This window comes from Callorhinchus milii, unplaced genomic scaffold (genome assembly GCF_018977255.1).
Source record: "Callorhinchus milii isolate IMCB2004 unplaced genomic scaffold, IMCB_Cmil_1.0 Scaffold15, whole genome shotgun sequence".
In the NCBI taxonomy this organism is placed as follows: Eukaryota; Metazoa; Chordata; class Chondrichthyes; order Chimaeriformes; family Callorhinchidae; genus Callorhinchus; species Callorhinchus milii.
Genome location: NW_024704756.1, coordinates 9,124,144 through 9,136,229, shown reverse-complemented (window position 1 = coordinate 9,136,229; position 12,086 = coordinate 9,124,144). Strand labels below are relative to the sequence as shown.

General features: G+C 41.3%; 1 protein-coding gene across 1 annotated transcript; it reads right to left on the bottom strand.

The window, feature by feature from the left end:
* Positions 1–4,512: 4,512 nt before the first annotated feature.
* On the bottom strand, positions 4,513–11,849 carry LOC103177796 (hydroxyacid oxidase 2-like). Its single transcript, NM_001292351.1, is given in 7 exon segments — positions 4,513–4,633; positions 4,878–4,947; positions 6,348–6,506; positions 6,741–6,962; positions 8,737–9,017; positions 9,630–9,781; positions 11,565–11,849. Coding segments are annotated over 7 exon segments (1,071 nt in total). The 5' UTR covers positions 11,696–11,849; the 3' UTR covers positions 4,513–4,577.
* Positions 11,850–12,086: the final 237 nt, after the last annotated feature.

The window sequence follows — 12,086 nt, the reverse complement described above, 5'->3', positions numbered from 1 at the left end:
AGTTCCTCTCTAAACAGGATGCTTTGAAGCCTTCATCAGAATGGTTTGTGTTCTATTGTTCCCCACCCTGCAGAGATGCCTGGGTTTCACTTAGTGGAATGAATACACAAATCTAGATTATCTATCAAAACCACAGACACTGTGAATCAGGAAAGCAGGCCACACAGAAACATTCACCTTTCTAACAATTATAAATCCTTTCAGAGCAAACAATTTAGCTTTTAGCTAGAGAAAACAACTTTTTACTCCTGTGGATCGAAACTCATCAAGCTCCCTGGGCTTTTCCTCTGACTCACCGAACCAGTGCGTAATCTAGGCATCCAGTTCGACCCCCTGCTGTCGTTCCTAGTCCACATCCGGTCCCTGACCAGGACCGGCTTCTTCCACCTCTGTCACAATGCCTGTCTCCGATTGTACCTCACCCCAAATGCAGCCGAAACCCTCGTGAATGCATTTGTCACCTTCGGATTGGATTACTCCAATGCACTCCTCACCCATATACAACAACAACAACAAGATTACATTTGGGTAGTGCCTTTCAAGTCGGGAGGACTTCCCAAGGCGCTGGACAGAGTTCAGCATTTCAGACCCGAGCTGGGGTTGGGGGGGGGGGGGGGCGGGAGGGAGAGGAGGGGAAGAGGGATAGCCGATACCATGGTTGAAGAGGAGGGTCTTGAGGCGGGACTTGAGGAGGTTAAGGAGGGGGTGAGGCGGAGTGACTGGGGGATGGAATTTCAGAAGTTGGGGGCAGAGTGGCTGAAGGATCCCCTGCCAATGGTGGGGCGGGTGGGTCGGGGGGCGTGGAGCAGGCCAGAGCCGGCTGAGCGGAGGGAACGGGCGGGTTGGTAGGGGGTTAGGAGGTCGCAGAGGTAGGGTGGGGCGAAGCCATGGAGAGCTTTATATGTGAGGACCAGGATCTTGAACTGGATCCTCTGAAGGATAGGGAGCCAGTGGAGTCGGGCGAGAATGGGGGAGATGGGGGTCACGGAATTTGGTGCGGGAGAGGACACGGGCTGCAGAGAATTATCTGCAGCCTGTGGAGGGAGGAGTTGGGAAGGCCGACAAGCAGGGCGTTTTCATAGTCGAGCCTGGAGATGATGAAGGCATGAACAAGAGTTTCAGCGGCCTGAGGGGTGAGGTAGTGGCAGCGTACGGCAATGTTACGGAGGTGAGTGAAGGCAGAACGGGTCATGGCTTGAATATGGGGGAGAAAAGACAGTTGAGGGTTGAACAAGACACCTAGGTTCCTGACTGGCTGGTGAGTTGTAGTGTGCAACCATGGAGGTTGATGTTGCCGGAGCCTGAGGTGCTGAGATGCTGGCGAGAGCCAATCAGGAGGGCCTCAGTCTTGTTCACATTCAACTGTAGGAAATTTGCCCTTATTCAAGACTTGATGTTTGACAGGTAGACTGTCAGGACAGCAGTGGTCCTGGAGTTGAGGGTGGAGGCAGAAAGATAGAGTTGGGTGTCATTTGCATACATGTGGAAGTTGACCCCATGTCTGCGGATGATGTCACCAAGGGGGAGCATGTAGATATTAAAGAGGAAAGGGCCAAGGACAGAGCCCTGGGAGACGCCAAATGAGACAATGCGGGGGCTGGAGGATAAACTGTTCGAGACAACGAAGTGGAGACGGTGAGAGAGATAGGAATCGAACCAGGCAAGAGCAGATCCGTGAAGATTGAGTAAAGCAGAGAGGCAATGTATGAGGATGAAGTAGTCGACAGTGTCGAAGGCGGCAGAGAGGACGAGGAGGACAAGGAGGCAGAGGAAGTCCTGATCACAGATGTTCAGACTGTCATTCGTGACTTTGACGAGGGCTGTTTCCGTGCTGTGGGCAGCGCGAAAGCTGGATTGGAGGGTTCAAAGAGGGAATGGCGAGAGAGAAAGGAGCGGAGCTGGGATGCGACGCCTCATTCCAGGATCTTGGAGAGGAATGGGAGGTTAGAGAGGAGGGATGGATCCAGGGAAGGTTTTTTCACGATGGGGGTGATGACGGCCGTTTTTAGGGGGGTGGGAACTGAACCGGTGGACAGGGAGAGGTTGATGACATCGGACAGGAGGGGGGCCAGAAGGTGGAGCTGGGAGACGAGGAGAGAGGTGGGGATGGAATCGAGGGAGCAGGTGGTGGGTTTGAGTTTGTGGGCAGTCGTGGTGAGGGAGGAGGGAGAGATAGGGTCGAAGGAGTATAGGTGAGGATGGGTGGGGGCTGGGTCATGAGGGAGAGGTGATGTGGGGATGGCTGTGGATGGGGCTGAGGTGGCTGAACGTATGCCCTCGATTTTAGAAAGTCCAGCATCTCTTCACAGTTGGAGTTTGAAGAGAGGATGGGCGAGGTATGGGAAGGTGGATGGAAGACGGTTAGTGGTGGAAAAGAGAGGTCGGGGTTGTCCATTGCCTCCAAGATAACCTTGGAGTAGAAGGAGGATTTGGTGGAGGCAAGAGTGCGCCGGTAGATCTTTGTGTGGTGAAGCCAAATCTGCTGATGGACCGTTAGTTTGGATTTGGTCCAGGCGCGTTCAGCAGCTCACACTTATGCCTTGAGGGAACGGAGATGGCTGGTGTAACAGGGGGACTTTTGGGAGTATGAGGTAGTTCGGGAGGTGAGGAGGGTAAGGGAGTCCAGAATGGAGGAGATGGAGTTGTGGAGAAAGGAGAGTGAGGAGGGGAGATCGGTCAGTGAGGACCAGAGGTGTAGGAGTTCAGATGACTCCAGGGCAGTGGAGAGGGAGAGGGAGGACATCTTTTTCCATGGACGGTATGTAGTGGTGGAGGGTCAATTGCGGCAGCCAATGTGCGCATGCTGAGACTCGGAGCGGATAGGAGTGTTCAGTGAGCCATGGTTAGCCCGCTGGGCTGGTGAGGCTCAGTGAGGAGATGGGGGCAGTGATGTCTTCCCAGTGAGACCTGGCCTCGAGATTCAAATGAGGCGGGCGGGATGACCGATTACATTTGTATAGCGCCTTTCACGTCGGGAGGATGTCCCAAGGCGCTGGGACGTTTACTGACCCCGACCAAACTTTGTACCCACATCTCACCAGTTCTGGCCCAGGCTCCACTGGCTCCCCATCATTGAACGGATCGACTTCAAGATCCTCACAATCGTGTTCAAATCCCTTCACTTCCTGGCACCTTCCTACCTCTCTGACCGCCTCACTCCCCAATTCACCACCTGGCGCCTCCGCTCGACTGGCACCAGCCTCCTGCTCGTCCCTCACACCCTCCACCCCACCATCAGAGGTTGCGCTTTCATCCAAAACTCTGGAACACTCTCCCTCAATCCCTCCACCTTGCCCCCTCTCTCCCCTTTTTCAAGTCCCGCCTGAAAACCTTCCTCTTGGACTGTGCTTACTGCCACCCCCCCCGACCCCCCCCAGGCTCAGAGTCAGGCTCCACCACCGTTAAGCGCTCTGAGACGCTACCCTGCGTGGAGGGCGCTATATAAGTGCAAGTTGTTGTAACTTATTTGCTGAAATGGAGCACGTTGTCAAATATATTTTGCATTCAGCTCAATTTTGGAGAACATTTACACACTGGAAAAGTGAAATTAAACTGACCATGAATTTTTTCCTCTGTTTATAGTACATGCCAGGCCATGCCCTCACACTAATAAAATTGGATAGTTTGGTGCAAGATTAATAAAACGTTAGATTCAGGATGTTGCCTGGGTGAACCAAATGTTTCTAAACACTTCTCTACTATCACAAGTGTATCTCCTTTCATACACTACTGACACAAATAGCTCATCACAGTTCAGGAAACGTTCTCAAAATGGCAAAAGAATATTAATTCTTGAATTTTCCCTGTGTACTCTTAACTGTCAGTTGTTTTTAAACAGAAATAATGCTGCATATCCGAAAGTTATTTTACCTGAACAGAATGAATATTAGTAAGACATAGAATGTCATGTGACCAAACAGATACTGTACACGAAACCACCCCACACCTTAAAATGGCAGATAGAATTGTGCATCATAAGAATTGGAATAGAAAGTTGATTGGCACCATCTTGTGGGATAAAAGTGCAATTTCTGTTGACAATATCGTATAGTACAGTACTTTATGCTGGTGTCAGGGGCAAGTCAGTATTTTTTTTGACAAGATTTGTGCATTCAGGGTGAAAATGGGAACCCGTAATGTAAAGCATTCTCATTTTCCCTGCAGTTGCACAAAATTATGCAAAAAAACGATGAAGATATTAATAAGGAAAATGATCTTCAGTATTATGAAAATATAAGAAGCAACAAATATATGGATTTCCCATGTTACGCTACTCTGTTGGTGGTAATAGAGTGAGGTGCATATTGGATCATATTGTACCAGATATTTAGATCTTATTTCAAAACTGTTCTCAGGATGACTCAGCTTCAAAATAATGCAATACGTAGGCTGTACTTTTTAATGGATTAAATGTTCTCTGTCCAGATCAGATGAGCAATTGCCAAAACAAGACTCCACTTTGTTATTTAAACATTAAAAATGGTTGTTTGCAATTGCTTCTACAATGTGTTTAAAATGCTTGAATTATTTTGATTTATTTAGTAATCCATCCATGCTTCTAAATTCCGATCATTCCGTTAAAGCTTTGCAACCTGCACAAGGCTCCGGTCAATCTCAGAGATACTTTTGCATCCTGTAATGTAGAAAAAAAACTGCAAAATTAGAACATACTACAAAAACAATATAAACTTACATTTATACAATGCCTTTCACATCGGGAGGCTGTCCCAAGGCTCTTTCAAGGGTTTGACAATACACAAACTTAATTTTACATTTAAAATTCCTAGATTAATCAGAATATCTAGTCTTTCTTCGAGTAAATGACAAAGAATTATGTTGCAAAGCTTTTTAAAAGTTGATTTGTAGAGAATTCATACCAGATAATGCCATTGCTGTATGAAACTCAGCTTTTAAAATTTGAAGCAGATCTTTGACTCCTTCTTCACCCTGATGAAAAAGTGTAAGAAATGAACTTTTTAAAAGTGTTGTTCCTTTCATTGAACATTAATTTGAACCTAGTGTGAAGTAGAAGTATCCCAATTTGAGAGTATTCTTAATTTGCATAAGTTGAATCAAAATCGAAACATTGCTTTTCTTTGTGGCGAGACTCCACTTCATTATTTTTCCTGTTGACCTGAAGTTGATGTAACCTGAACATTCATACATTCTTTTGAAAGTCAAACTGATGCACAAGATTGTAATTAACATATGATCCCATTTCTGTTGACGTCCTTCCTGAAACATGAACCCTTCTTTCTCTTTCAGCAGCTGATTGACTGATTGACCTTTTGTGCATTTCTAGCATTTTCTGATTTCGTTTTTCCTCAGCCAGTCTCTTTCATTTTTATAATATATTGCCTCAGATGGTGATCATTATTAATGGAGGTATGTGCACTTTAGAAACAGATATATGCAACTGAAAATACATGGATACTCCAATGAGCATTTTATACTAGACTGCTCCCCCCTTCCCCCAGCGATAGAGAATCATTGGCAGAGACGTACGTCTGGAGCCTGCCAGCTCTGGGGAAATATTACCAGAGTCAGAATACATGTATGTCAGGATTAGAAGGTGAATGTTTCCAATGAAACACATAATTCTGTAAGAGGCAAGACAACTGTTGTCTTGGCTCACTTAATAACATCTCTTCTCTGGGACAGATGGTTGTGGATTTGAGTCCCATGTTGGGACTTCGAGGGCATAGTCTAAACTGACACACCCATGCAGTGCTGGGTGGAGTGCTGCAAGGTCAAAAGGGCCCATTCTTTCGATTAAATATTGAACTGAGGCCCCATCTGCTGTTCAGGCAAAACATCCCATGGCACTATTCAAAAAGAGGTGTGTTCCTCCCAGTGTCCTATCCAGCAATTCTTTATCCTCCAGATAAAATTGATCATTCACTTAATAGGTGTTTGTGGAACATTGCTATCCATAAATTGGCTGTCACATTTCTTACAAATACGGTCACTATACTTTACAGAACCTTTGTAAAGTACTTTTTTAAAAACACTGTAATGTTTGACATTATAGTTCCCATAGTAAATACAAGTATTATTATAACTGGCTGTAAACAATGTTCTTCTCTGGGCTACTCAAGTATGTCTTATGGTAGGTTAACCAAGAAAAAGCATCAACAGCAGTTGTGGTGAGGTGTAAGGTTACAGAAACGGAGAGCAGGGGAGGAGGAGACAACCATAAGTCGTGGTCAAAGAGGCATGTTTTAAGGAAAGACAGTTAAAGAGGGAATGCAATGGAAGGGACTTTAGGTTAGGGGGTGTAGAAACTTAAATTGTGGCCACAGATGATGCTGTGGAGAGAGTGGGAATGTACAGCAAGCCTGAGTTACCTTATAAGCCAACCCCCAAATTATTGGTCGACCAATAAAAACACACTTTGCTCCAATTGCTAATGCTTTCAGCACATCAGTTCCTCTTCGAATTCCCCCATCCATATAGACTTCAATACGACCTTTTACAGCTTCTACAACCTCTGAAAGAACTTCTATCTGCAAATGAAAAAGAAAATTTATTTTTGTAACAAATAATTATTTGTGCAAGCACACAACCTGCTCCAAAATCTGGAATCTTTTCACCAATCTAAATTACATTTGTTTCCAATCAAGCAAACAAACTCTGGTCTGACTGATTCTAACCTTTAGCCTGTACATAATCCTGTAATGTCAGGAAGAAGTAATGAATGAATTAAAAGGAAAATAAAATAATCCATTCAATAAACTTACAGTTGCATGTACTCCGTCAAGCTGTCGCCCTCCATGATTAGACACAATGATTCCTTGTACACCATGCCTTACTGCCAGTTCAGCATCCTCTCTTGTCAAGATGCCCTTCAGGATGATTGGAAGGTCGGTCAGAGATTGCAGCCATTGAATATCCTTCCAACTAAATGATGGGTCTATGATATCAGTGCATAGGCCAGACTTGTCAAGACTGTCCAAGTCATTCTGCAAGTGAAGAATATAATATAATAATAATTCTTGCATTTGATAGAGCATCTTATCACATCTTCGAGACGTCTCAAAGCGCTTCACAGAATATACTGTAAAGTGAATTGACTGTACAATGTGGATTGGGTGGATGGGCGGATCAGAATTCTGACATTGTATGAAAAACAATCATTAAAAATAGTAATAATTAGAACTTAAAATACACATGAAAATCTTTGGAAGGAGGTACTTCCTAAATAATAAAACTATAAATAGATTTATTTACTTGGTGTTGTTGCCAATAAAACTATCATATAAATATATTTATGTTACCCATTAGCCTTGGTTTTCTCATGGCATGTTGAAAACACAACAAATATACGGGTTTCCCAGGCAATGGTTACCTAGCACTCCACTGATCAGACAGTTTTATTATACTCAAGCCCTATTGCATGGATGATGAAATTGAAACCAGATTCAGTAATGTCCTGGGGCACATCACTGGCTCCAGATTTAATCTCCAGAGACTTCCTTATGGCACATGAAATCCTGAAATAGGTGAGTATTATTTTAAGACAATCTATTTCATTTTGATTATAGATTTTAATTCAATTAAATAGAATTGAATCATCTTTTTTTTCGGCAAAGGCAAAATTCACTGGACTGTAGTTAGCCTTTCCCTGCAACATATACTATTCATGTCATTTCTGCTATAGCCTCTAATATAACAGATAGTTTGTTAATAGAGAAACATGTGGCACTCTGAACTAATATTTCACATGTTTCAATATCTCCCAAATATATTCCAGTTACATTTTATAAAAGAAGGTAATTTATGAACGTGGCATCTTCACTAAAGCTTTACCTTTCTTTTGCAACTTTTAACTGAAGGATTTGCAAAATACAAATGGAATCAATAACTGAGGAATGAAGCTATCGAAAGCCTTGATCAGAACACTAGAGGGAACAAGATGAAAAAGTAAAGGCACACTCTGGATCCTGCGACACATATGTCAATTTTCATGTGTATCTGATGAATACCACACCCATCTATTCCCACCTCCCGGACACAATTATTATGGATTTTTTTTTGTCAGCCGGGTTTCTGACACGTGCTGAAACCCATCGCCATGCTTAAGAGTATCCAAAACAACCTGAGATTTCCAGGCATCCCACCTGCACATGGATAAATTTTTGGAATGGAATGTGATGGAATACACACTCTCTCCCTGGAGGGACTCATCCTGCTTAACTAATTCCAGAAAATATTAGGTATAGGTTGGCAAGAGCCAAAGTTTGGGAATCCCCAGAGTGTGGTTGGGGTACTCCTGGAGTGTAACCAGTTAAAACCGCATAGCTTGTCATTGAAATCGCCGTCTGGCAAGCTTTCCCACTGCTTGTCGAGCTATCCGTTTGAGGAATAGCAAAATAACACACCGAGATTTTTAAACCACATGATGGATATTTCTTGTTAGATAGTTGCTCGACCTGTACCAGAATCAGTACAGCATCACCTTGGTTGTGATCAGTCTGTTGCGTTTGTGCTGCTCAAACTAACTTCTGCAGTTTATCCGGTAGAGTTAAAAATAGAGTCAAATTATTGCGTGAATAAATACACCATATATTGTTTCCCCATTGTGAAAAAAATTGGGTCTTGAAAATTAAGCCTCATAATCCACAGCTCCTCAATGGGATGTCATGTATGACACTTAATAATAATTATCCAAAACATCATATTTTATATGACTTTAAAATGTGAATTGAGAGCTTGGAATGATCTCTATCTACTTGCCTTAAATGCTTCCAAGTTTTTAAGCGTCAGGTGGGTAGGTATTTTGAAATGGTTCAAGATGTCCTGTCTTCTCTTGCCAATAAAGGGCAAATCCACAGTCACCACAAGAGATTTATAGCCCAGAGAGTTGACCCGCTTCACCAGCTGCTCAGTTATCACACGCTTTTTGAAAACGTATAGCTGAAACCAGTTGCAGGCAGAGGTGGAAACCGCAGCAATTTCCTCCACAGAGTATGTGGCCAATGTGCTAGTAACGTAGCATATATTCATGGCCTTCGCAGCTGCCAGACACAACTTCCAATTATTTTTGTCAATAACATGTTGGGCAGATATAAATAATGTTATCTCATAGTTTTACACTGTATGATAAAACGCTCTTGAAGCATCAGTGAATTTTTAAAAAAAACGTCTAAATGCTAAGACTAATATACAAAGTCACTCTACAACTACAAATAATATAACCATTGTACAATGTTGTCTAACGAAGAGAATTAATACACAACTAGACAAAATTTGTAGGATATCTCTGTACTCGCACCACACCTTGCCAAATGCTTTTAATTATATCTAAAACCAATGTTTAAAATTAGGAACCATCCAAATATGTATTGGTAGATATAAAAGGTTATTTTTTCATACGTATTTAAAGACAGTTAACAGACTGCCTAGAATTCATAAACTGTTTTTCTGAAATAGTTAAAAAGAAACCAACTAAGACTGAATCATAAAGAAAATTCCACAATTTTGTGCATTCTCAAATTTTCAGACTTAATGGTGTTCTGTTTTTAAAAATTAATTTAATANTTTTTAAAAGGAATTTCAGGCCTTTCCTAATGATCGACAAAATCAGTAATCATTTTTGAACAAGGTATGTCTGTCTTGATATCACTTACCTTTGGCAGAGCCGATTTCTCCATCAGGACAGGCCAGGCTCTGAAAGCCAGTTGGGGCGATTCCTACAGGAAAGCTGAGAGCAGAACCCTGTATAATTGTGCTTGTATCTACCATGGAAACATCTCTTAATAGCCGGGGACGCAGGTAGATTCTGAAAAAAAACATTCTAATGAATAAACTAACATTGGAAAAAAGAGTCATGAAAAGTATTTTCTCTGTAACGTGTATTATTCTATGGATATTACAAATAACGGCAATTAATGAAAATCAAGATGTATACCTTCTCCAAAATTCTCAGATTTCTAGGAAAGTTTAAATTATAAGATTATATTGTCTTAGCTCGTAGTCTTCTCAATGGTCTCATAAACTACCACCAAATTATAAGTATACTTCAAGTTGAAGGAATGGTACATTTTAATTGTCATTGTTTGCATTAAAGTCACTGGCATCTAAATTCTAACAACTAGAATCTCTCCATTAGCAGTCAAGAAAATGCAATGAACCTTTTGAATGTGATTGGAGTGAATTTGGAAGGCATCTCTCCCTTCGTCTCTCCACTGGTGGCCTGTTCTATTCCTCAACCTGTTAGTAGTGCCCAGGCAGTATTTCTGCTTGTGGTACCACTGGAGTTGCAACTCTTTCCCAAGAATAAAGCAACAGTAAGAAAGCTGACACTTTTTATTAATTAAAAAAGGAAGAAATTATTAACATCAATAACTTGTTCAGCCTCTACTTGTTTGGAGTATGACTTAAAAATGGTCATAACTTCATTTTAAATATTGTACATAAATCTATCCCCTGTACATCAGATTTTTCTGGACTTACAGAAACCTGACATTTGATTATAAGTCATTTATGCTTAAAACATAATATAAATCTCCTGGCCAAACACCTGAAAAACTTATTTCATTCTCTGAATTAATTCATCCAACAACCAGTGAAACTTCATTGTTCCTATGCTGTTAGTACCACCCATTATCTAAATCCAAACATAATTTTCCTGTAAGTGTAATATTTCTACATAGCTTTCTAGAAAAGCACAGTTTAAATTGGGCAACAAATCTTCTACTCTCAAAAAAATTCCTAGTACTGTAATTGTATTCAGAAGGTAGCGATGGGTGACTGGAATATACTTAGGGTAAGTCATCGGCACCAAAAAAAACATGAATCAGCCTGCATTAGTATACGATTATTAGAATATTATTAGAATATTAGAAAATCCCACCATTAAATGGGATTTTCGAACATTATTAATTACATTTTCAAGTTGTTTTTAAAAGTCGATGTCTTAATTTAAAAACAGTGGCTTGAATTTTCCCTATTGCTATAAATGGTAGAAATTCTAGCCTACAAGGTCATAACTTAAACTGGGCTTTAATGTTGAAGACTTTCCGTACCTGTCCACTTTAAACAGTTCAAGTGAGTGGTTATTAGGTTTGCTTTTCTTTCCCCATTTCTCTTGATTTGGGGAAATTGTTTTGTTAAAAGATGATGAGGACTGGCTTGGAGCAGTCACTAACTCTTGACAGTGTAATACAGGCAAGTTAACATTACAATTGAACAAAATCCCTTGTAAACAATTGAACCTCTTGAGGAAAAATTCAGCTCCCTCACATGGTCAGGCTTGGTAACTTCTCAAGTCAGTTTCTCTGTTATTACTAGCAGCACTCACTAGTTAAAGAAGGAAGTAGAAAAATAACAGTTTGATTTGGAAATGGGTCTAGATAGGGAGACATGTTTTAAATAAAAGGATTCGTAAGTTTGATTCAAGCACACATATCGTACAAGAACGAATAAACAATAAAACAATTGGGTTTAGCTGAGGAAGGGGGATCATTGATTGTAGTGTTTGTTTTATTAATAATCTTAGCTACTATGCATCCTGCCTATATTAACAGGCAGCATCTGTATAAATACTTGCAGAAAATGCAAACCTTTTGAAAGCAAGCAAGTTCCTGTCTCTGGATTCACAATCATCTGCACCTCCAGCGTAGAAATCCCACACAGCTGTAGATAAACGCCTCTTAGCAAAGGCTTCAAAGTCGGCCAAACAGATCATAGACATGGTAATGTGAGGTCTGAATCTTGATGAGTGAGAAATAAAAGAAATATTTTGATGTTCTAATCTGCAATAAAATGCAACAGATCCTGGTTTTATCCCAAATTCTCAACTGCAGTCTCCTAAATCGTTATTTGGTTCTTGATGTAGGTCGACGCATAGTTCTGTTCTGAGTCAATGAATAACCGTCACATCTCAAACGTCCAATGTTATTATGTACGACAAGTATGATAGTATTAAACCCAGAAAAATAGGGCTTAGGATAAATCCTGCAATACCATCAACTAATTGCTTCTTAGCCACTTAAATCTCTGTACATTACCACAGTATTATATCGGTTTCTCTGAGAAAGAGAGGAAATCAAATCCAGAGCCTAAAACATAAATTGCACTTTGGT